Source organism: Verticillium dahliae, genomic scaffold, assembly GCF_000150675.1.
Source record: "Verticillium dahliae VdLs.17 supercont1.13 genomic scaffold, whole genome shotgun sequence".
Lineage (NCBI taxonomy): Eukaryota > Fungi > Ascomycota > Sordariomycetes > Glomerellales > Plectosphaerellaceae > Verticillium > Verticillium dahliae.
The window spans coordinates 198,900-222,223 of record NW_009276944.1 but is presented as its reverse complement, the minus strand read 5'-3'; the positions used below and the strand labels follow the sequence as shown (position 1 = coordinate 222,223).

The window sequence follows — 23,324 nt, the reverse complement described above, 5'->3', positions numbered from 1 at the left end:
AACACAACTTTGTGCTGTTGGAAATATTTGGCATCCTCTGCATCGGCACCAAAACGCATCAGCCACGGACCGGAAGAAAAGAATATCCGAAGAATAACCGTCGCCATGGGTCGCGACGATGTCATCCTGCCGCGGGAAGTCGAGGCTCTGATTGCCGAAGGCCAGACCATTGTCGTTTTCGAGGAGTACGTGCTCCGCCTGGACTCGTGGCTCGAGCGTCATCCCGGAGGGCGCCTGGCCATCCTCCACATGGTGGGAAGGGATGCGACTGATGAAATCAAGGTGTAAGTAAAAAGGAGTGAAACCGCGCGGCGACCAGCGTTGTATTTTAAGCTCCCTTGACACGCCAGACAATGGTGGTCGAGGTTAAGCTTAAATGCGGAGACCCCGGTGGTTTTGATGCACCCGAAGCCCCGGAAGTCCGCTCCAAAACACATGGCAATTGCAGTGGCATGATGTGATGGATGGGCGGACTGGAAAACCACTGGCCTTTTGTCCTGCTTGTGTCCGGGTCGACCGGTTCGCTCGGGCTTAGCGGTCCATCAGTGCGCCCTACCAGGCACGGGGGGGATTGCTCACCTTGCACGGCGTCTGCTGCTTCGATTGGACGATTCTCATTTGTTTGCTTACCCAGCATGAAACCAAACAAGAATTTGCTGACCATTCTTGGTGCTATCAGATACCATGCTGCCTCTACGCTCCGCACTATGAAGGCGTTCCGGATCGGCCGGAAGCCTGCGGGTCTCTGGCCCAATATGCTACCGCCAATCAGAGGTGGCGTCTACCGCAAGGCCGACTCAACCCCTTCCTCTTTGGGCGACTCGATGCCTACCTGCCCTGTCATCGTCGAGCCCGCCGTCGCCGATTACTCCGATGATGCTGCCACGGACTCTGACTCGGACTCGAGCAGGGCCCGTGGTTCCGATGATGCTGGCCGTCTCAGCCCTGGCCTCGACCGGGCCTCCCTGGCCTCGTCTGTCACATCTGATTGTGGCAGCGACGATGAGATCGAGATCCAAAATGCAAAGGATCTCGATGTTTCCGCCCTGTCGGGTCTGCGGAAGCGGACGGTCCCGTCGTCCGTCGAAGGTGCTGCCGTGAACAAGGGCATGCCTCCCGGCGAATGGGCCCGCAAGCTGTCTCCCCTCGAGTACACCGACTGGGCCATCCAACAAGAGGTTGAACGTGAGGCTGCCATGTATCCCTCCGTCGACATGGCCACACAGCAAGACATTATCCAGAAGTACCGTGCTCTGCACCAGAAGGTCATCGACGAGGGCCACTACGATTGTCGGTACACTGAGTACGGCAAGGAATTGGTCCGCTACACCTCGTTGTTCGCCGCCTTCTTCGTTGCTCTCCGCTATGAGTGGTACATCACGTCGGCTTGCTTCCTGGGTCTCTTCTGGGTAGGTGCTCTTTTCTATGATGTCTTCTGTTTTGCGAGGCCTTTCACTAACACCTGACAGCACCAAATCATGTTCAGTGCCCACGATGCTGGCCACCGCGCCATCACTCACGTCTTCTGGATCGACACTCTGATCGCCCTATTCATCGCCGACTTTTGCTGCGGCCTGTCTATGGGATGGTGGAAGAGCAGCCATAACGTACACCACCTCATCACCAACATGCCCGAGCACGACCCCGATATCCAGAACGTCCCCCTGTTCGCCACCTGCATCTCGTACGCCAAGTCCCTGACATCGAGCTACTACGACGGCTTCGTCTACGTCTGGGACAAGGCTGCCGACATCATGGTTCCATTCCAAAAGTACACTTACTACCCTGTCATGGGCATCGCTCGCTTCAACCTCTACCTCCTGTCCTGGTGCCACGTCCTTTCCAAGAGGTCGTCTGGCCTAGGTAACAGCAAGGCTTGGTGGATCCGTCCTACCGAGATTGCCTTCATGACCTGCTACTGGTTCCTTTTCGGCTACTGCCTCGTCTGGCGTTCCATCCCCACTTGGACCATGCGCGTCATTTTTGTACTCGTCTCGCACATCATCACCATGCCTCTACATGTCCAGATCACTCTGTCCCACTGGGGCATGTCCACTGTCGAACTGAGCGATGGCGAGTCCTTCCCCCAGCGCCAGCTTCGCACAACGATGGATGTAGACTGCCCTGCTTGGCTTGACTGGATCCACGGTGGCCTTCAGTTCCAGGTCGTGCACCACCTCTTCCCTCGTGTGCCTCGTCACAACCTTCGTCGCGTGCAGGTCCACGTTCGCGAGTTCTGCAAAGAGACAGGCATCCCTTATTCTATCCTTAGCTTTGTCGATGGTAACAAGAAGGTCATCGGTCGCCTGAACGACGTTGGCGAGCAGGTTAAGATGATGCTCAACTGCCAAAAGTACATGGCCGAAACTGGCGAGAGCGGGTTGCATTAGCTGTGTTGGACCAATGTCTTGAGTAGCGTGTCATTGCATTGTTTTCTCTGGAGGCTTTTTTTGGGACTGGCGTAGGAGGAGTTTGAAAAAATTGACTTGGCACACACGGTCTACCCACGTGTTGGATAGTACTAGCTGGCCCTTCTTCTGCAGGCTTGCGTCCTGCTGGCACGATGCCATTTTGCATGGAAAGGTGTTGAATACAGGCTTGCACAGCCATTTCTAATTGTTCATTTCATACAATCCACAATTTCGACTCACGGACCGCTTGGCGCTATTCCGTGAAGCTGACACTCCGGGGCAGAACACTTGAAGTGGCCTCTTGACATGTCCTATGTCTGTTGTCTCTAAAGGTCGAAGGCTTCCAATTATTCTCAACCGGTCTTAGCATCATGCATATTCGACCCTGAATGTAAACTTTCACGTCTTGGTCCTTCTTCCTCCGCGCTGATGCTGACGAAGGCTGACCTTGTTCGTGGGTGCTTGGGGGACTCGGCTGCCTCTGGGCCCTGGTCGGTGAAAGCAGATGTAAACCACGGAGCGGTAGAAGCATTGGACTGACTACATGACTTGAATCGTCCTGTCCGGGAGCTTTCATGCACGACCTGCACATTGATGCAAGACAAGCTTTTGTGGGTTCAAGGCTAAGGCTGTTTGATGCAGGATCAAATATCTACTCCTGGCTCTTATCTACACGATGGGGCGCATGTCTCTCAGCCGATCAAACGACCGATGCCCGACGCTCAATGTTCACCCACATGTCTTCAAAGTAACTGACACCACCCTTGACCAAATACTTTGCAGGGTTCTCCTTGTTCAAGATCTCCGGCTTGAACGTGCGGAAGAACTGCAGCGGTGCCTTGTAGAGCTCCATCTTGGCAATCTCCTGTCCGAGGCAGATGCGGGCGCCGTACCCGAATCCCATGCTGTACTTTTGATACTCCTTCGCCTTCTCGGCGTCCAACCACCTCTCAGGGCGGAACACCTCGGCATCGGCCCCGTAGATGTTGGGGTCCCGGTGGACGAGCCAGGGGTTGCATGTGACCTCTGTGCCCTCGGGCACGAACTGGCCGGCGAGCTCCATGCCGCCCTTTGGCGCGAGGCGGGGGAAGATGTTGGGCGCCGAGGGGTTGAGGCGCATGCTCTCCTTGACGCAGGCGATGTAGTAGGGGCAGTGGGTGGTGACCTCCTCGTACTGGGGCATGGCCGAAAGGTTCCCGTCGCGGGTGGCGGCATCGATCTCGGCCATGAGCTTGTCGTAGACCGCATTGTTGGACATGATGTGGAGCATGAGAGCTTGGAACGCGGTGCCGGTCGTGTCGGCGCCCGCGAGGAGGACGAGCAGAATCTCGGCCTTGATGTAGTCGAGCGTCAGGGGCTCGTCATTCTCATCGCGCGCTTCGATAAATCTGCCCAGCAAAGTCAGTACCCGCTAGCATCTTTCGGGTGTGCAACGGCCGACGTACGTTTGAAGGAGGTCGATGCGTCCGTCCGTTGTTCCAGCCTTGATGTCGTTGAATCTCTTGGTGATGAGGCGGTCGCGGAAGCGCATCAGAGTGCCGATTCCCGAGTCTTGTTCGGGGCTGGCGACGAGATACTTGCCCAAAAAGGTGCTCTTGACCCAGTTGGTGAAGGGATAGCAGCGAGCCATGATGCCAAAGGACACGAGACCGTCGTGGAAGCCTTGGATCAGCCCCTCGACGTCCTTCCCCTGCTCCACAAAGCCAAACGGCGCGCCGAACCCGACCTCGGAAATGACATCGTAGGCCATGTAAACCGCCCAGGGCGCAAAGTCGAACTTCTGGCGGGGCTTCGCAAACAAGTCGTCCAGCCTGTCGACCCAGCTCTGGATCCTGTCGTCGATCATGGGCTCCATCTTCTTGACGTGGCTGAAGCTGTACGACGAGGCGGCGACCTTGCGGAAGCGCGCGTGGACGCTGGCGTCCTGCATGTTGAAGAGGGACTCATCCTTGCCGAAACTGCCCGTGATGTAGTGCTTCGACTTGCTGGCGTTGCGGCTGTAGATCTGAGGGAGCTTCGTCGCGTCGCTGACGAGGAGCATCGTCGGTGTGATGCGGATGACCGGACCTGGCAATCACATCAGTTAGGATGCAGCCGGGACCGTTTCATGCCTGTCAAAGCCAGCATTACCATGTTTCTTGTGCAATTCTTGGTATGTCGCACACTCATCCTCCTTTACATTGTGATAAGTAATCCATAGCCTGGTGACGCTGCCCCAGAACGAGCCGGGGAACTTGGCGAGCGGGTGGAAGAAGCGGTAGTGAACCACTTGATACACAACACTGAAGGCGACGTAAGCCACAATCAGCAGCGTCAAGCTGCTGAAGCTGAGCAAGGCCATTCTTGCTGACTGACTCAAACTCCTGGGTTGTGCACCGACGGCAGGTGAAGAAGCGTGTGGCTATCCGAGACAGATGCAGGGGACCGCGGACTGATGAACTGCTGGCTGTGCTCCTGAAGAGATGCGAGGACCCTTAGCGATAAATGAACAACCTGGAGGGGTCCAAAGGGACTGCCTCACACCCGGAAAACATCCCACATCTCCTCAAAGCCGATGCTGCGGGCGAGCTTCGCAGGCATGACCAATGACGAGCTCTTGGTTACAGATGCCCCCAAAACTGAGATGGCACCTGTCGCATCGCGCGGGTGCGCATTGCTGTATGCAGAAGAGACGGCATTAGTGACAAGAGTCAGCACATAACGAACATGGTTTCCTGCATGACACCCCATTTGATACCTCTCGACCTCAGTCGCTGCGACGGGGTCGATCTCTTCCATAAAACGACAAGTGCCCGGCATAGAGCGGACATGGTGGGCCTAAGGGGCATCTTCTCCATCAGTTGGTTCAGTTCAAAACTGACAATGGAGATGGTCCTGTTATAACCCAATCACTGACACCTTTCGTCGACGCCTCTCCCGGTTAATCCCCCGGCTCACGACTCGTCGTTGCTACGTTACTGGGGGCGCATGCAATGGAACCTTACGCGGACGGCTGTGCATGCCGATCGGAGGATTGAACACGAAGCGTGAGGCGGGGCCCAAAACTCCACCCGCGTCTGCTGCAGTGAATCTTTGGACTGTGACTGATCAACTCGATACTGAAGAACTTCTGACATCTGCAGGTCCTGCGGCAGCCAAGAGCCCCGAAGCCTTCTCCGCCCTTCCAAGTCCCCGTTGACTGAGAATGGCCTGACGTGCTGCCTGGCTGCGGAAAGGCCTTTTCTTGTGGAGAGACTTCATGGATGTTGACGTATCATGAGTGACGGTTGGTTATTTCAACGTCGAGGATGAGTGGCTCTAGTTGATATCCTCCTCCACACCCCTGCCTTTAAGCGGAAGCGCTAGATCGGTCTCCCCGGACCTGACAGACAGAAGTAGTTCGGAAAGATTGAACGAAGGGCATCATCCGACGACTTGCTGACTTTGCCAGGGGTGACGGCGCGAGAGATCGAGGCTGGGCCCGCTCGAGGTGCTGCTCCGTGTAGTGTGAGTTATCACTTTTCAGCAGTTCCCTGAGCAGGCGCCAAGGACTGTGGCGAAGGACGGACACGCGAGCCCCTGAATCGGCTCCTTTCAGCATCCTCTACGGGTTCCTGGTGTTCATGTTGTCGATCCAACGGATGCGCGCAAGCGTAGGTCATCACCGCTTTGATCCTTTTGGCTCAATCCTGCCCAGCAGGCGAAGACTGGTCCAGAACTTTCCCGACAACCAATTTAGCAGAAAGAAGCTTCATGCGAGTTGACGTCGGCAGTGTGATGTAATTGTCTTTCGACTGAAGGAGCGTGAGCAGCATGGAATCTACTGCCATGTTTTAGAGGCTCCCTCTCTCGGCTGCCAAAAGCGGCAAATCTCGATCAAGAAAATGAATGCAAACCAAGCGGGCGGCCAAACAGATGGCTGACGCAAATTTTGCGAACTTCTTCCGATGAAACAGCTCCCTCGCCAATGACGGTCTTTCTTTGGCACTCATCTCGTCGTTCACCGTCTCTTTGGACACTTCAAAATCTGTTCAACAACGTCAAAAAGGCAGTGCCCGATCGACTGGGCCCAACCGAAAAGAGAATCTTGAACGTTCATCTTTACTTCTGTGGGATTCAATGTCACTATATGCAACAGGTCCATGTTGTTGGGCCTCCTTCGGTCCAGGAACAGCAAGCGGCATCAACTAGGCAGATTCAGACAAATTGAAGTTGGGCCCTCGTCAGTTGCCTTCCAGACCTTCCAGCCCACCTTTCGGACATGGATGCAACGCGGAATGTTGGTGATGGGTTTCCGATAGGCTGATTAAGTGGAGGCTGGAGTTTTGTCGTTGCATTCGCCCAGGATGATGCCGTGGCCAACCCCGGTCGAGCCCTCGGGCCGCAGGAACACTTTTGGCATTTGCGTATGCAAATCTCTGACATGTCATTCTTGAGAGTAGGGCTAGGCCTGTGCGCCCAACGTCTGCTCGTGTGCGTGATCTCATGCTATGGCGAGGCCGAGAGGTGCTCGAGGACACCCATATTGCAGTGTAGTCTGATGTTTGGAACAAACCTGCCGAGATCGTCTCCTTCCATGGGCGTTGGTTCCGGTTTGCATGTAACCTCCTTTCCGAGTAATGCAGGTGCAGGCCTAATAAGCTGTGACACATCTGACATGAGGCCCTGTTGTTCGGGGATTTAACTCATGCAACCCCTCTCTCCACGTCGGATGTCGGTTGACAGTCGTGGTGCATATGGTCTTGATATATTGACGCATTCCCGGTTTCAATATCTCTGCCTTTGGCGCTGTGGCACACGTTCTTTTCATTCCATAAGTTATCTTTGACCACAGTAGCACGGTAGTGTGGTCTGGTCGCCATGTCTGAGACGCAGGGCCCGACTGTCATTGCAGTCGCCGCTGTTTTCGCTGTTTTACTCTTCTTCACCCTCATTTTGAGGATATATGCCAGAGTAGCTGTCGTCAAGTCCGTTGGGCCAGATGATTGTAAGACTTTCGTGTTCTCCTCTGCGAGAAGATTGCTGACGCTCTTGTTCAGACCTCATCATAGTTGCTGCCGTAAGAAGCTTAAACTCCCGCCTTTGTAATATTAGGTTGCTCACCAGAACAGCTTCTATCTTGGGCTTTCATTGCTTGTGTCATCAAATGTAAGTTGTCAGTAACCAAGGAAAAGACGCAAACATGCTGAGATAACCTAGCCGTGGAACATGGCCTCGGAAGCCACTATCCAGAAGTTATAGCCCGCGGAACCGAAAACTTCATCACCTATATGCAGGTGGTATGGCTTTCCTCCATCTTTTATAACGCCTGTCTCGGCTTCATCAAGATCTCGGTCCTCGCTCTCTACATGCGCCTCGGTGACCGAAAGCTTCGCCGTGTCGCCATGGTCATGGTTGGTGTTATCTTTTGCCAGGCTGGTGCCAACGTCCTGGCTTGCATTTTCCAGTGCGCGCCCGTGAGCGCAGCCTACGACATCCGCATCCTGCCCGCAGACAAGAAGTGTATCGACATCAACGCCTTTTATCTTGCCAACGCCGCGGTCAACATCTTCACCGACATTCTAACCTACACGCTCCCGATTCCCTTGGTTGTCAAGCTGCAGATCCCTCGTCAGCAGAAGATTGGCCTGGCCGTTATCCTCGGTCTAGGTCTCTTGTATGTATACCAAATGCCTGATGGCGCCCGCGGCGATACTGATGTTGATGTGTACAGTGCTTGCGTCTCCTCCATCATCCGAATTACCTATATTCCTCAGATGCTCGTCTCGGACGACCCCACCTGGGCAATCACGGGCGCGATGTACTGGTCGGTCATCGAAACGAACATTGGTATCCTGGCCGCCTCCATTCCATCCTACAAGGCCATCGCCAAGCGCTACGCCCCCCGTCTTTTGGGAACCTCAAGCAACGGTAGCCACAAGCGTTCTGTCTTCAAGATGATGAAGTGTGGCAGTGGTGGTCCCAGCCAGCACACCGGGGGCGACATGAAGCCAACGAGCACCAAGCCTGCTTTCAGCACGTTCGACACGCACGCTACGAATGACAACAGCAGCGAGGAGGTTCTCTTCACACCGACGGGGCGGATTGGTGTCAAGACGGAAATCGTTCACCAGTTTGAGGAAGCGGGCAATGGCCAGGATAGCTTCGGAGGTGGGCTTCCTTTGCAGGGTGTGCGACACAGCAGTAAACCCGACTCTGCGTGAGTGAAGGTCCAGTTGATTTGAAGTTCTCGCGGGTGGCTGATGTGATCACCTAGGCTGGGCAGATCGTCAGCGTCGATCCATGGGGGTTCAAGAAGCTCTCGATAAGCTTGATTTATTGGGTATGGAATGTGAGGCCAGGGTCAGAGCACCGATATTCTATGCTATCAGACACCTAGTTCTTTGAGGCAGAGCCGACTGAATCTGTAATAAATCGGGCAACAAGAATAGAAACATTGCTTGGTCCCGAGTGTTTAGTATTCTTCCTTGGGTGCGTTGAAGAATGTGACATTGGCGATGTTCTACCGATGAAAGACCACTCCCATGCCTGCTAGACGATGGAAAGAAACACTTCTATATTCCACGTCATGGCACCTTCAGCAGTACTCCAGTGCTTTAGATCTCGTCCAAAACTCGCACTTCTGCGGGCCGCCATGTCCACCGCCTCTACAACAAAGACACTCCCTCTATTTTGTCCCGCCCATAGTTAGGGGTACATGCTGCAGAATCTGGTGTTTGGTAGATCTATTCAAGATCATGGAGATACGATCTCTTAGAGTTCTTCGTTCCCCTGAACAATCATTGCAGGGTGTCGATCTCATGCAGAAGGCGACTTTCCAGAGATGGAGTGTCAGGGCGTTGTTAGAGCAGAGTGAAGAGGTCTTCCACACGTGGTCCGCAGATAGATAGAAGGTAGGTAGGGGGTCGGAATACATCTGAATTCTGGTCCTCCGCAGCTTGGAGGGCCCTCCGCAGCCTATATATGCGTTTCTCGTAGCCCTTACGTAGCCCTTAGCCCCTGACCGACCCCCTACTGGCGACTCCGCAGGGGAACCCGCAGGGTCTCCTGACATGGAGACGTCCCGAGTCTTCCTCAGAGTCTTTCCATCACCATCTACCGCCTCCGCAAAAAACACCGAGCTTTCCAAGTCATGTATTCCTTGGAGCCTGATCTTGGTCTCGAATCCATCCCTCTGAGCCTTACCCACCAACACAGCGGACTCACCAGTCGAAGGACGGGAGTACACTCGCCATGTTTTGGTCTCCGTATCTCCATTCCACGATATATTGATATCCAAGAAAGTCAAAGTTGACTCACGAGAAACGAAGGTCGCGATAGCAGGTTCTTCGGCAGGGATGGCCGTCCAATTGGCGCGGAATCCACGATAACTTTGCACGAACCTGGAGACTGGTGCCGAGTCCAGGTAAGCGTGAAAAAAGACCTGCCCGCCGTGACTGAATTTATGTCACGGCACCAGCTTCACCCCAGTCGACAAACACGTTGCCATTCGGAAATAACTGCACGCTGCCTTGAGTGCGTGCCGACAAGCCATCAGGGGCGTCGTACGTGCGGAGTGACGTAGCTACGCCGCTCGTGTGGTTCAGCTGAACGACGCGAGCGCGTGAGTAAGGGCGAATCTGGACTGGGGCCGAGTGTGCGCCATTGTCGAAGAAAGAGATGGTTTCGAGGCTTCCGTCTAAGGAACGGCCTCGGAAACGGGCGTGGTGTTCGAAGGCGAAGACCTCGGTTTCGGCGATCTCAAAGTCAGAACCACCGCGGTAGCCCCCAAGCTGCCATGTGACTTGTCCACTTGTGCCGTTGATCTTGAAAAACGCAGCTATGTTTCGCGCCGATAGGAAAGGCGCTCACTAAGATTGATGTGAGTCTCTTATATCGTCACAGGATATATCTATACCAAAGAACTTACACCTCGGATCGACATGGTCCAGACTTTTCCCACTCTAACAGCACGTCACCCGTCTCAATATTGACCCCTGTATTCATTTGGATTAGACAGACCAAAAGAGAGTGAGCCTTGAACGGAATTTCACACCTTGGAAGCCTCCAGAAACAATCCACCTCTGGTCATTCGAGCCTCCCCATGGCTTCAGGGAAATAATTCACGGAATCGGCGTCTCAATGAGCGCCGTCTTGCCGTCTACAACACGGAACTCATGTGCGGAAACCGACCTGTGAGAGCCAGCCCGGACAACCTTGGCAACCTCGTAGTCGTTGCCGAGAAGTGTGTGATGACCATACGTACGTCCATGAAGCCCATAAGAGTTCCTTGAAAGACGCGCAAGTACTGTTTGCCGTCCCAGGTCTCGGGACGAAAGTTGGCTCCCCAGCCTGCGTGGAAGCCTGTGCCCGACCAGACTAGCTCGCCGTCGTCGCGGATAATATAGGCACCCGGCTGAGTCGGGCCTTGGTGGCCTTCGGCGAAGCCCTCGTAAGGAGTGATGAAAATCAGACCTTTTTCTGTGGCATGGCCGTAGGCAGGGGTTCTGATGTTCAGCCTGGGGATGGCGAGTTCGGGGCGGGATCGGAATCGCAGATCTGCAGAGGCGACGTTGGCCAAAGCAGACAAAGCCCCGAGAGCATAGGCGTATTTGGGCTTCATGGTATCGTCAGCACGAGTCGGTTATTGAACAGAGAATAGTGCAGTGTTGCGTCCAGATCATTAGCGGAACTTGCTCTCAGCGCTGCACTCCGACCAAACAAGCCAAATATAGGTGTCGGATTTGGTTGTTTAGTCCGCCGAAATCGACGGATTTAGTTGTTTAGTCCTATTTGCAAATATTTAACTTATTTAGTTAGTAATAAAGCTATTACGATAGTCATTAGCCTACCTAAGACCTAGATTCTATCGTATTGAGACTATAAAGCTATTACGATAGTCATTCGCCTACCTAAGACCTAGATTCTATTGTATTGAGACTATTCGCTGCTATCGAGCCTTAAAATGAAGCGGTGATCTACTCGCCAGGGATGGTTTTAACGATAGATTTCTTCACACTTCTTTCTAGGTAAATGCCCCGGCCGAAGAGGGATCGAGTGGATTAATAAGCCAACCTGAAGGATGCTGGGCATGAATCCCCTCATTGCCAGACGCCTGAGTCACCTCGATAAGTGAAGTAGCACGCCATACCGAAACGGCTACAAAGCCATCTGCCCCTCTAAAACTCCCGGAAGCCACGCTCTCGCCGAAGTCGGTCCTGATACTGCAGTCTGCACACCTTGAGAGTGAGCGCCACGATGACGATGTTCCATCCATTCTCACGACTACCCGCTGAGCTGCGTCTTCACATCTGGAACCTCGCCGCCGAGCCTCGACGAGTGATGATACTCGGCATCAGCTGTTACTCGTACGAAGGCGGAGCAATGGTAGGCCACGAACTCTTCACATCTCGGACGCCCGTGCCAGCCGTCCTTCACGCTTGCTGCGAAGCACGACAGCTTCCCTCGTACCGCAAGGCTTTTGCCAGTCAGTTTGCCTCGGCACCTGAAAGTAGGCAAGACTACGTATGGGTCGATTTTGCCGCCGACACTATCCAGTGCAGCGAGAGCCTCGTATGGTTTTCGCCGGAGGAGAGGCCCCTGATCCGCCACTTGAGAATGGAGGTTTACAACCAGGAGGATTTTGAAGAGGAGGGAATGGCCATGATGAGGGAGCTCACAGCCCTGAAAAGTCTCGATATCTTGTATGGATATGACCTGAAACACTGGTTTGGAATGTATGACTGGGACTTTGGAGTCTGTTCAAAGAACCGGATCAGGCTGATCTCCTCAGTGACACAAGAGATCTGGGATGAGGCGAGATGCAGACAAGCCGGAAAGAAGCATCTCGAGGAGGTAGTCAGCGATGACCGTGGATCAACAGACTGATTATGAATCTGGCGAGTTTGGAATAGATCGAAACAAATACAGCCCTGTTCACAGGTATGTAGTCCAAGATTTTCCTATTGGTCGTAACCTTCATTCCGCTTTGCCTCATTCTGACTCTTGAATTGCATGGCAAGATACGGGTACAGGCCAGTGATGAGCTTTTCTGTAGCCTTGGCTCGGGAATCGACGAAAGGCCGCCTGACCGAATACAGGCCCTAATGAAGCTCAACACACAATTTATTTGCCTTCAAAGCCAGGGGCATCGCGATACCAGATAGAAATCTTGGCACTGACAGCCTTAAAAGAAGAGAATCTGTGTTACGCACTATGCAAGCAGGACTCAATCTTCCGGGTTGATAGGGACATCAGGAAGACAGTCCAATGGTGGGCGCAAGTCATGCCTCGAGCTTCCCTGATCGCGGAGCTCCGAGCTTCCCTGATCGCGGAGCTCCGAGCTTCCAGCTCCAAGCTTCATTTCGAGCTCCATGCCGAGGAAGCGTAAAGCGCACCGAGGCCACGGACGAGGGAGCACCAGGAACACGACAGATGACATGTCATTCAGCTGTCAGATGCAGCTTGTAGCCGCGAGATCAGACAGGGGATGCCGCTGTGTCCCACGTTGTGAGCACATTCATTTCGACTGGGAGAGTGGGTTGCAATGCCGGTTGTGCGATGATCGTTGTGTAATTGTGCCGTCATCGATTTCCAGCCGTCTTGGTGTTACAGAGCTGCGTGATTGGGTCGGAAATGGGCCCGGACGGGAGGTCGCAACAAACACTCCGGAACAAAGCCCGGTCGGGACAACTGCTTTCGCTATCCCCAGTGCTCAGACTTTCAGGAACCGGTAAGAATCTGGCGGAGAAGGATGTGCGCGGTCCATCCAGAGTCGTGGCCGTCATCAACGTTGCGACCAGGGGGAAAAGGTTCGTTGCATGGGCTTTTGTCCGACCCGGAGCTTTACTCCCGGGTCCGACACAACGGAAAGCTTGACTCAGTCTAGAACCGTCATCAACTGCCGCTTCGCCTCGGACCTCATGGGCGTAGCATCAAAGGTGGTACTTACCAAAATGGACGCGTCTTCACTGCGTCTTGACGGCGGATAGTGACTGATCCATGACGAGAGCCGACGTCCTCAGTGAGCTCACCACTTTCTAATCCCCGATGCCGAGAGGTTTGTCCTGCCGATTGTTCAGACGTAGTGCCGATGCATGGATCCGAATCTGGGAGCTCAACCTGATGGATCGGTGAGGGGCTGCCGGCCAGCGTCGAGTATAAGTAAGGTATGGTTTGTTCTCGAGAAGACCATGGCTTGAGGAGCGCCGACATCTCGATACCTGCATCTGACCATCTTCGTCTCCTGCATCACCACCACGACCACCATGACGAGGCTCATTCAAGGCGCCGGGCTCTTCGCCCTGGCCCGAGGCGCTCTTGCAGCGCCGTATGTGTCTGAGGCCCAGACAACTGTCAGCACCGAGGCGACCTTCACAAACCCAGCCATTCCCCACACCAACGTGACGTCCCATGGCCCGTACGAAGGCACGCCGACGACGACGGGCGCCCTGTCGACCAAGGTGCTCGCGCCATCGATCGAGCCCCTGCCTCCCGGCCCCGATGCTTACAAGTATCCCGCCGACGGTAAGCTGCATGGCGACCAGCCGGCACCGTACACCCCGTCCGGCGGCATCGGCACCAACGGATCGGCACCCGTCTACCGCGTCAACAGCGACTTCGACTACCAGTCCCTCTCATTGGCGCTCTTCCAGGAGTGGATTGAGCTCGACCTCTTCCACTGGGGTCTCGCCACCTTCTCCGAGGAGGAGTTCGAGGCCTATAACCTCACGGCCGAGGACCGTTACCTGCTCCAGTTCATGGCCGAGCAGGAAGTTGGCCACGCCACCGTCCTGACCAACATGCTGGGTCCCAACGCGCCCAAGCAGTGCACCTACAACTACCCCGTCTCCAACCTGCGCGAGTACCTCGACTTCAGCCAGAAGCTGACGCGCTGGGGCGAGTCGGGCGTCTACGGCTTCCTGCCGCACCTCAACTCGGGTCCGGCCGCGCAGATCCTGCTGCAGAGCATCACTACCGAGGCGCGCCAGCAGCTCATCTTCCGCCAGTTCAGCGGTCTGTTCCCCATGCCCGTGTGGTTCGAGGTCGGCATCCCGCAGTCTTGGGCCTGGACCCTGCTGGCGCCGTACATCTCGAGTTGCCCGGCCGACACCCAGCGCCTCATCTGGCAAAACTTCCCGTCACTGCACGTCCTTAACCAGCCGAATCCGGCCCGCGTCGACGGCGCCAACGTCTGGAACGAGACGACGGGCGGCTACGCCAACACGCTATCGACGGCTGACATTGAACCCGAGGACGCCTGCATCAACGCCACTGAGGTCGGCGAGTTCTGCGGTGCCGCCATCTCCCGCAACCGCACCACACCGCTCTCCTACCCGGGCCGCCAGGTCTTTCTGCAGTGGGACGCTCCTGGTTCTCCCGTCGGTCCCAACAACAGCTACATCACGGCGACCGAGGTGCATGAGCCCAAGTTCGCCGCCTGGGTGTCGCAGCTCAACGTCACCTACTCGCCCCTGCTGAACGTCAGCCTCGAGGACCGCACGGCGTACACCATTCAGCCCAACGTTTCGACCATTGAGGGCGATCCAGCCCTCAATGGCACCCTGTTCCTCGCGCTGACGGACGAGCCGCTCTACGTGACGCCTTACAACCTGACGCAGATCAACCCACACGTTGCCGCCCTGGCTCTGTACCAGGCTGGCTGAAGAAGAAGGTGTAATAATCAGAGTTGTTTTTGGGCGTACCTAGAATGCCATTAGTCTGAACGCTTGTATGACAATCGCGAATGGGGGTGCATCATGTAGAGATACACATTTAATGTCAAAACCTTGATCCTTGGACCTTGTACTACCCGTCTTGAGATGTGATCATTTTCTGCGCCTTGACATGCAGCTCATCACCTACCGTTTTACCCAATCTCATTGCCCAACTTGTTCGGTCTGTATCCACACAACTCTCTGGTATCCAGGGTGTGGAGGACTTTCTGAGGGTTGCAATGAAGCACCATGACGTCTTGTCGGTCCAAAAGTGCGGGACTCGCCTCGTGTATTGTTGATCTATGTCTCAATCCTTTTTTTGTTCACGTCGTTTGAGCCCAACTGCTTCGTAGTCTTGCGTTCCGTTTGGTAGGTGATCGTCGTGTCCCGAGCGAGCTTACAGCTCGTTGTGCTCCTGGTTGTCGTCGGTACCGTCAGCGACAACCGTCTTAACAGCCTCGGCCGCCTCGCCAACGACGCTGGCCACCTTCTGGGCGATCCCTTCGGCCGCCTCCTCAGCCTTCTCCTTCACCTCCTCCTTGGCTTCCTCCTCCTTGGGCAGCTTGACAACGATCTTCTCGGGCTTCTCAACGCCTTCGATGCCCATGAGCTCCGTCTCGAAGACTGGCGTGTGACGCTTTCGTTAGCCGGGCGAAACTGCATGCGGGGGAGTAATGTTGCCGCTTTCCCGACGAGGAACCAGGGCGGGGCCTGCTGCTGTTGCTCGTCGGGTAAAAGGGCAGAAGGAGGGGGTGTCATACTCAGCGTCGCGCCGCCGGGAATGGGACCCATGCCGCGGGGACCGTAGCCCATGTCAGAGGGGATGGTCAGCGTCCTCTTCTCGCCAATGCACATGTCCAGAAGACCCTCCTCCCAGCTGTCATGTCCTGTCTGTCAGTCGTTTCGTTCTCTTCCATGCCACCAACGGCAACGGGGGTGTGAAAGGTAGGGGAAGCGCGGATCGACGAACCCCTTGATGACCTGACCGGCGCCAATCTTGACGTTGAAGGGCTGGCCGCGGTTGTAGCCTGCGCGATCGGAGATTGTCAGTTCATCCATCATTCCCTAACCCAGTCCTGGCAGTTCGCCTCGCTGGTCCAGTCCCAAGCCTCTTGCCGCCGAATCGGGAAATTGGAGTCGCCCTGCTATCTGCTCTTCCTATCCCTAGGTCTTTTCAATATAAATTAAATACTGTCTTCAACTTCCCCTTTTCTATCTCTCCCCCGGGGGGGGGGGGGGGGGGGGGCGCCAGCTGGGCAAAAACAAGGGGCAACGGTCACGCACTGGCATCGAACTCCTTGCCGCCGTCTTGCAGGCTGCCGCGGTAGTGTACACTGATGCGGTCGCCCTTGACGGTCTTGCGCTCGCACTCGACCTCGAGCGTCTTGTCGATCTTCAGGCCGTCGGCGGCGACGAAGCTGAATGCTGTGGAGGCCAGCAGGCCAAAAGAAAGGAGGGCACCCTGCATGGTTGCTGTGGGTGTAATCGGTCGTCGGAAGGGGAGATGAGTGGGTTTCGGGTTGGGGCGACGGGGTTCAGGAAGTCGTAGGAAAAACGAGGCTGTCTTTTGATGTCGTGATGGATTGGAGGAGGACAGGTGTTGGTTGATTAGTAGCAACGTCGCCTACTGAGGGTCGTTGTGAGGAATGGCGGGGCTGGAGAGCCCAAAACGGGAAGGAGTGCCGCCAAGTGTGGTTTCCCCACGTCTCACCGCCTTGTATTCTCGATTGACCAATGACGGCGGTTGAAGGCTGCTCCAATTATCCGTCGCCCGATTCAGGGTTGGTCCACAATTCCATTAAGGGTTCTTATCTCTTATCAGGAGCAGTCAAGCTCTGACGTCAGCATCCCTCACCACTCAATTCGTCCATCTCATCAGCGTGCTGTCACTTGGTAGCAGCTCTGCCTAGGCTGGAGATAGTCCGCGTGATCAGGGACAGGATGGAATAGCTCCTCGTGAGGCCATCACCTGACACCTTCGCCTTGCCAATTCGACCCGGCACTGGGCGTGGCCGAGAAACTGCTGTTTTTTTATCTGTCTCGTGGCAGAAAGATTGCCTGATCTCGTGGCGATTGAGGCCTCACCGAGAAGTATCCCAATACTTCACATGCAACTCTTCCTCATCTGAAATCTGAGTCAAAATATCGCCCAATTCGCTGGCGAGATGCCTTACTCTGCTTCCGACGACCTGCCCAGCCGACGTGCCCATGACCCCCCAACTCGAGCATCCCCGTCCGATCAACAACACCAGGCTGCACTTAACTGAAAGGGCGAGGCGATTGGCTCCACGGTTGACAGCGGCACGAGACCCACACGGGCAACAGCCAGCGAAACGGACAACAAGCCAGACGCACAACAACCAGGCGACCGGAGCCTCAGACCGAGGAGCCTCAGACCGAGGGTGTCTTGAGTCTCTTGCGTATGAGTGCTCTGTTCCTTGCCAGGCATGTCTCTGACGCCCCAGTCGGCCCAATTGGGATTCTGTCCTGCCAGCCAGATATAGTCCGATTCTAGGCACTTCAGAAGCAACCGTCCTGCCTGCAGGGTTGAACCACACGGCATGCAGGTTTACAAACCGGCATGCAGCAAGCCGACAGTCATCGTCCGAGTGGCCCGCGCGATTGGGCCTCATGCTACTGCAAGACGGACGACACGCTGACGCTGCCGTACTAGCTTGCATGGCTGCCGTGTGTGGTCAAGGGATGAAGGGCACAGCTCCATGTTTGACAGCCGAACTCTACCCCCCGGTCGCCCACGCCATCAATCGTGGACTGACCATCATCGGATGGTCCCGTCGAGTGGCTCTTCGCTTGCTTGCTTTCTGTCTGTTCTCCGGTGAGACAAAAATTTTCACTTGGTTTGTTTTTTCCACACCCCATCCCCTCTCCTCTCTGTCTTTTTTTCTTGCTAGACGTAAGAAAAAAAGGACTTTCAGGCGTCCTCGTTGGGCATCGATGAGTCAGGGGCCACCCATGCCTCGAGGTGTGACTTGGAAATTGTCCCCAGGGGCGACAAAGAGCCCAAACCCCCCAAAGGCATTGGAATGGAAATTCCCCCAACGAGCCATATCAGCCGCGCTGGCGGAGCCACCATAGTCGTCCGAAAGGGGACGTAGCGCTGAGGGCGCTTGAGGTAACCAACCAGGACAGCAATCCTGTCAGGAAGGGCCAGGTGACTGGTTGAGGCCACCCGAGACGGACAAACGGACAAAGGGTCAAGAAGACGAGTGACTGCAAAGCATTCGGCAGTGTAGTTTCAATGTTCAGCTTGGCTTGGCCACGAGGCTGTCTCTAGGCAGAGGAGCGACTCGAGTAGGCAGCAAGATTCTTCCGCTCCGCTCGACTCGTTCAGACCGTCTGTACGTGGTGTTGTCTCCCTGGTTGTCTAGCAAGTCTAGGTATTGACGAGAAAGGTACTTCACCTGGGTACGGTGCGCAGTGGGACTTGGCGACGGCTGTTCAGATCGGGCACCTCGACCCCGGGCAGGGCCGTCAGCACACCTCGCAGGGCAGGCCCATAGCGGTACTGCCCCTGGAAGCGCACCGCGCTTAACGGCCCCTCCAGGCTTGCCAGGTAAGGTAAGTCACTGGGGAAGCTTAGGAGGCAAGACACTGGAGCCGTCACAATTGACTTGCCGATCCCTAAAAACAGGCTGCCCACTCCACTCTTCAAGACACTGCCGCGCCCACCCATTACATCGTCCCCAGCCAACAGCCCTGGCTTTTCCTGTTTCCTTGTCCCAGATTCAAGCTCCGTCCTCCCGCCTTGTTTGGCTGCATCGTATTCCGTCCCAGAGGTACCCCAAAGTCACCTCGAGATTCGCCACCTCCGACTTGCGACGAATATGGCACCTCCCTTACGACCTCTCGTCCCTCTCACGCCCATCGCCTCCCTCAGTTAGCGGCTTTCGTGCCTGACGGAACGGAGAATGACAGACCCTGCATTCGCACTGGAATTGCCAAACGTGCCCAACACGAGCCAATGGGTGCCCTATGTCGCCCTTTTCGGTGTGTGCCTCTGCGGCGACCCCACCCGCTTGGATTCCAAACCTGGGTGTCCCTGTCTTGACGTTCACAGGCAGACGGACAGACTCCTTTGTTCCCAGAAAGGGGGGGGTCAGGGGAGTTGGGTCGTCGTCGTCGTCGTCGTCGTGATGATGGCGGGTGTTTCTGAGGCCGCGGCGGGGACACCCATGCCTATGCCTATGGGGCTGGTTTGTAGAGTTTCGGGTTTTTGGCAACCTTTTCCCTCCCTCTCTCTCTCACTCAATGTCTTCGGTCTGACAATTGTATCTTGTATCTACCTTGCGCTTGCCTTGTCTTTGTCCCTGTCGGAGGAGTGATGCCCCCCCCCCTCCCCACACCCCCTCCACCCCCCTCCTCACCCCTTCTGCTTGGGTGGTGCTGATTGAGGTCCACGCGTACGAGCCTACTTGAGGGGTGAGGGCGCCCGGCGCGATGTTTGCGGCCTTGACTTTTTTCCTTTCTATATATAATCCTCAACCTGCTTCCAGTTTCCTGGTCTGATCTTTTTGTTGTTCATCGGCTCTCGTCTACAAGCACTCTCACATACAAACACACGTACACACAAACACGGATATACAGATCTACCCGGCTCCAACTACACATCAACACCACGTACACACAGCCAAAAAGACATCCGCGGTATCACACCAAAGCACCTGTCACCAAAGACCAACAGAGAAAAAACCTTTGCAAACCCTCGCAAGCAAACAAACTCGGCTGTCACACTTGCACACTATCCAAAAATCCACAAACAAGAACAACATGTCGCGCTACAACTACACCAACAGCCCCGTCATCCACCAGGGCGCGGCCTCGATCCGCTCCTCGGCCTCCTACTCCACGACCTACTCGGGACAGAGCAGCCCAAGCAGCTACCGCTCCTACTCTCCCGCCGAGACGATCCGCGAGCAGCAGTACGCGGGCGCCTCGAAGGGCAGCGGCGTCGTCGTCCACAACGGCTACAGCGGCCACCATGACCAGCGCTACGACCCCACGCCCAAGTACAGCAACCCGAACCTGGCGAAGCGCAAGAGCTAGGCGTTCTTTTCCGTCTGCTCTTTTGAATCTATCACGGACTTTTGCCACAACATCATGTACTTGGAGGGCATTCACTGGCGTTTTTTTTCCCTCTCTTTTTTTCTTTTGTTACTAGTAGGGGGACAGGATATCCGACATGGCATGGGCACAGAAACGACGGTGTACGGAATTATGTCACCATGGCATTGGTTTGGGAGTCGAAAATTCACACGTTGCAGTCTACGAAGGAATTGGAACCGGGCTGGGCCTCTCATGTCCATTGAACGGGCGACTGTCTGTACCACGGGCGTTAGGTTGAAACTGGGGCAGGAAATCAGGTTGTGGTACCACTACATGTAAACTGTACACTTTTCGTGGTCTCGAATTCCATAGACAGCCTACCTTAGCTTATTCAAACTTTTTCTCGTCTTGTTTCACTTTTCCAGCCCCCATCTTTGCACACACATAAATGGGAAGTCAATATTCTTGGGAATTGTTCATGGGGGGGTCGAGACCACCCCCTTTTCCATCGTCGCGAGTGACGCACATGTAATGCACGTCCGGGTTGCGTTGCTGACCGCGTCCGATGACTGGCTGCTGCCAGGCACGCCAATGGCCGGGCCGCACGGGAGGTGCGGCCGCTGCCTGTGATGTGACTCTCGGTTTGCAAAATGTGCAGATTTTTTATGACTTCATTCTATTCTCGTGTCTATTGTTGCCCTCTCGACACCATCCTGGTGGGAGACGTAGCTGATCGTTGGAATGGCGAAGAAATGCACCTTTTCGTCGTCATGGACGTGGGGAAGTGTTGCGCCGTCCCAAGCTGGGCGCGCGGCGGGCAATGATACGAGGTTCCCACAATGTTACCATTGCATCTTCTCAACAGCTGTTATGTGGAGAAAGCCAGCTGCGGTGGACATGTATTCGTATTCTTTTTTTGTCTTTTTCTTTCGTGCAGGATATCTGGTGAGTTGTTGAGGGAGAGGAAACGTGAAAAAAATGTTTATTGTACTTGAATTATTCTCCAGTGTACGCGTGTCGTTGGGAGGCAGCCTGGCGTTGCATTGCCAACCGGGAACCCCCAGTCACGCATGTAAGAAGTAACTACATGCACACTGGAAGCTTGCAGCCTTATCATGAGGTCCCGTCGAATATAGGTCCGGGAACTCGTTGAGGGAGTTCGCTGGCGTCGGTGATCTTCCCGCTGAGCCGCCCGCCTGTAACACCACGACGGCTGCCTCCACAGGGCCACGCACACGCAGCATATCCCCGACGACCTCCACCTGCTTCTGTAGAAGTGAAGTGATATAGCAACAATTCGTGATGCACTCGATAGTTGCGAGGTGACAATTGTTCGATGCATTGCCTCCGGCACGACCGGAGTAAGACGGCGCTCCACTTCTGCCACTTGCGCAGGTGCCGTAGCGGGGCTGATGGGCAAGTACTCGTCCCTGGCTCCATGTCTTGTTGCATGTTCATACTGAAATGTGCTGGCAAGGTGTGAATGTAGTTGTCGCTGCCGCAAACTCTATGCCTGAGTTCTACACATCATCACTGCAGCCACCGTTATCAACAACGTTTCCAGCAGGCATTTCTTTTTCGAGCCGCCACCGTTGCTTGCTCACCTCGTTGCAGGTTACAAGCCAGCCACCTGCGTTGAGACGATCAGCCATACCAGCCCTGTGAGGCTCTGTTGGAGCCTCGTTGTGGCTATCCCCTCCATCCATGAGGCGCAGTTTATGGTCAGTTGGAAGGCGGCGTCACAGGTCAGGCTCACAAGAGTAGGCTGTGCCAATAGGGTTCGGCCAGGACACAATATTGATGAAATGTGAATCCAGCCTCGCACTGGGCAGATCGCTGCCTGGACGATCGAGTTCTGAATGTCAGGAGCTTACCCTCTCGACAGGCCGAGCCCTTACTTCCACCATAGCCGGCGAGCTTCCACCGTGGATGAGGCAGCAGGGTGGTTCGCTCAATTGAACACTGCACCGGCGCCTGCTCATCTGGCGTGAGTCAAGGTCAACTTGTGATCGCACTATGGGCAAGTCGTCAGTCGTCCATCCTTGCTTCTGGGTTGGGTAGCTACTCACCACCGCCGGGCGACAGGTGCACCAGTCCTCGGGTGCTTTTGCAGGTACGTCGCTGTAAAGACCGGTGTGTTGGCAGGTACAGAGAGCGAAGTCAGCAATCAGACCACCGCACACGCGACACATGATGAACGCCGCAAACAGCCCACGCAGAAGAAAAATGCAACAACCCGTTGCAACGGAGCGTCATATTGTGTGAATACGCAATTGATAAATCCAACCCCAAAACACCATTCCCAGCCATTCAATCCTCGACCATCATAGATGGCCCCCCGCGCTGACAGAGCACGTAGTTAAGCACCGCCCTCCCTCTTGGCATACTCCTCCTCAATGGCCTCCTCGTACTTCTCGTCGGCGGACCGCGGGTCCTCGTGCAGCACGCCGTCCTTGATGAGCGTCTCGGGCGTGGGGCGGTGGGAGATCTTGTCGTTGAGCGAGTCGGCGCGCATGTGCTTCTCGAGCTCCTTCTGCTGGGCCTGCAGCGAGGGCGCGGCGTGGGAGGAGGGGAGGATGTTCTTCTCGACGAGCTCCTCGCGGGCCGGGCGGTGCAGCAGGTGGTTCTCCAGCGAGTTCTTGCGGTCGGAGGCGCCGGGGCGCGTCGGGGAGATGGGCGTGTCGTCGACGGGCTTGGTCTGTTCGGCCATTTTTGTGACGGGGGGCTTGTCTCTCTTGAAAATCAAAGGTGATTTGCTACGTCTGGTAAGTTGGAGTGTATCGGCGTGGCTTTGTTGGTGTTGTCAGGTTGAATGAAGTGGGGAGGGGAAGGCGTGAGGGGGAGGGGGACAGCATGGCCGTATTTGTAGCGACGGCTGGAATGAGGTCACAGGTTGGCCCCCTTTGCATCCCCGGCGAACACAGGCATTGGCGGGCATTGGCAGGACAATCAATCAGGTGTAGCCAGTCAGCTGTCCCTGTTCTTGTTCATCAGAAGCTAAAAAAGCTGCTGCTGCTCATGCTTGGGGGAGCTCGAGCTCCTCCTGCAACGAGCTGACCTCTTTCCTGTTCCTTTCGCTTGCCCCCCTCTTTCCCATGCCGTCGCATTCCGCGACATGGTGCGAAACCCATTGAGCTTCACCATCCATCGTTCCCACCCAAGCATCCCATTGACA

General features: G+C 55.4%; 10 protein-coding genes across 10 annotated transcripts; 6 read left to right on the top strand and 4 right to left on the bottom strand.

Annotated features, from left to right (window-relative positions):
- Positions 1–105: 105 nt before the first annotated feature.
- On the top strand, positions 106–288 carry VDAG_06034 (uncharacterized protein; the record flags this gene model as incomplete). The annotated part of the gene is made up of 1 exon (XM_009659048.1): positions 106–288. One exon carries the CDS (start codon positions 106–108, stop codon positions 286–288), a length of 183 nt encoding a protein of 60 aa, XP_009657343.1.
- Positions 289–707: 419 nt separating this feature from the next.
- On the top strand, positions 708–2,390 carry VDAG_06033 (fatty acid desaturase; the record flags this gene model as incomplete). Its single annotated transcript, XM_009659047.1, has 2 exons — positions 708–1,409; positions 1,470–2,390. 2 exons carry the CDS (start codon positions 708–710, stop codon positions 2,388–2,390), a joined length of 1,623 nt encoding a protein of 540 aa, XP_009657342.1.
- A 721-nt stretch (positions 2,391–3,111) lies between these two features.
- Positions 3,112–5,189, bottom strand: VDAG_06032 (cytochrome P450 71B13; the record flags this gene model as incomplete). Its single annotated transcript, XM_009659046.1, has 5 exons — positions 3,112–3,799; positions 3,857–4,478; positions 4,542–4,729; positions 4,792–4,884; positions 5,149–5,189. 5 exons carry the CDS (start codon positions 5,187–5,189, stop codon positions 3,112–3,114), a joined length of 1,632 nt encoding a protein of 543 aa, XP_009657341.1.
- A 2,061-nt stretch (positions 5,190–7,250) lies between these two features.
- Positions 7,251–8,593, top strand: VDAG_06031 (uncharacterized protein; the record flags this gene model as incomplete). The annotated part of the gene is made up of 3 exons (XM_009659045.1): positions 7,251–7,377; positions 7,590–8,046; positions 8,104–8,593. 3 exons carry the CDS (start codon positions 7,251–7,253, stop codon positions 8,591–8,593), a joined length of 1,074 nt encoding a protein of 357 aa, XP_009657340.1.
- A 1,239-nt stretch (positions 8,594–9,832) lies between these two features.
- VDAG_06030 (uncharacterized protein) lies at positions 9,833–10,992 on the bottom strand (the record flags this gene model as incomplete). The annotated part of the gene is made up of 3 exons (XM_009659044.1): positions 9,833–10,209; positions 10,300–10,333; positions 10,636–10,992. The coding sequence occupies 3 exons, from the start codon at positions 10,990–10,992 to the stop codon at positions 9,833–9,835; spliced, it is 768 nt and encodes a 255-aa protein (XP_009657339.1).
- Positions 10,993–11,627: 635 nt separating this feature from the next.
- On the top strand, positions 11,628–12,257 carry VDAG_06029 (uncharacterized protein; the record flags this gene model as incomplete). Its single annotated transcript, XM_009659043.1, has 1 exon — positions 11,628–12,257. One exon carries the CDS (start codon positions 11,628–11,630, stop codon positions 12,255–12,257), a length of 630 nt encoding a protein of 209 aa, XP_009657338.1.
- Positions 12,258–13,636: 1,379 nt separating this feature from the next.
- VDAG_06028 (rds1) lies at positions 13,637–15,034 on the top strand (the record flags this gene model as incomplete). The annotated part of the gene is made up of 1 exon (XM_009659042.1): positions 13,637–15,034. The coding sequence occupies one exon, from the start codon at positions 13,637–13,639 to the stop codon at positions 15,032–15,034; it is 1,398 nt and encodes a 465-aa protein (XP_009657337.1).
- A 448-nt stretch (positions 15,035–15,482) lies between these two features.
- On the bottom strand, positions 15,483–16,553 carry VDAG_06027 (FK506-binding protein; the record flags this gene model as incomplete). Its single annotated transcript, XM_009659041.1, has 4 exons — positions 15,483–15,709; positions 15,847–15,962; positions 16,056–16,113; positions 16,370–16,553. 4 exons carry the CDS (start codon positions 16,551–16,553, stop codon positions 15,483–15,485), a joined length of 585 nt encoding a protein of 194 aa, XP_009657336.1.
- Positions 16,554–19,242: 2,689 nt separating this feature from the next.
- On the top strand, positions 19,243–20,149 carry VDAG_06026 (uncharacterized protein; the record flags this gene model as incomplete). The annotated part of the gene is made up of 2 exons (XM_009659040.1): positions 19,243–19,299; positions 19,868–20,149. The coding sequence occupies 2 exons, from the start codon at positions 19,243–19,245 to the stop codon at positions 20,147–20,149; spliced, it is 339 nt and encodes a 112-aa protein (XP_009657335.1).
- Positions 20,150–22,508: 2,359 nt separating this feature from the next.
- VDAG_06025 (RPEL repeat protein) lies at positions 22,509–22,859 on the bottom strand (the record flags this gene model as incomplete). Its single annotated transcript, XM_009659039.1, has 1 exon — positions 22,509–22,859. The coding sequence occupies one exon, from the start codon at positions 22,857–22,859 to the stop codon at positions 22,509–22,511; it is 351 nt and encodes a 116-aa protein (XP_009657334.1).
- Between the last annotated feature and the right edge of the window lie 465 nt (positions 22,860–23,324).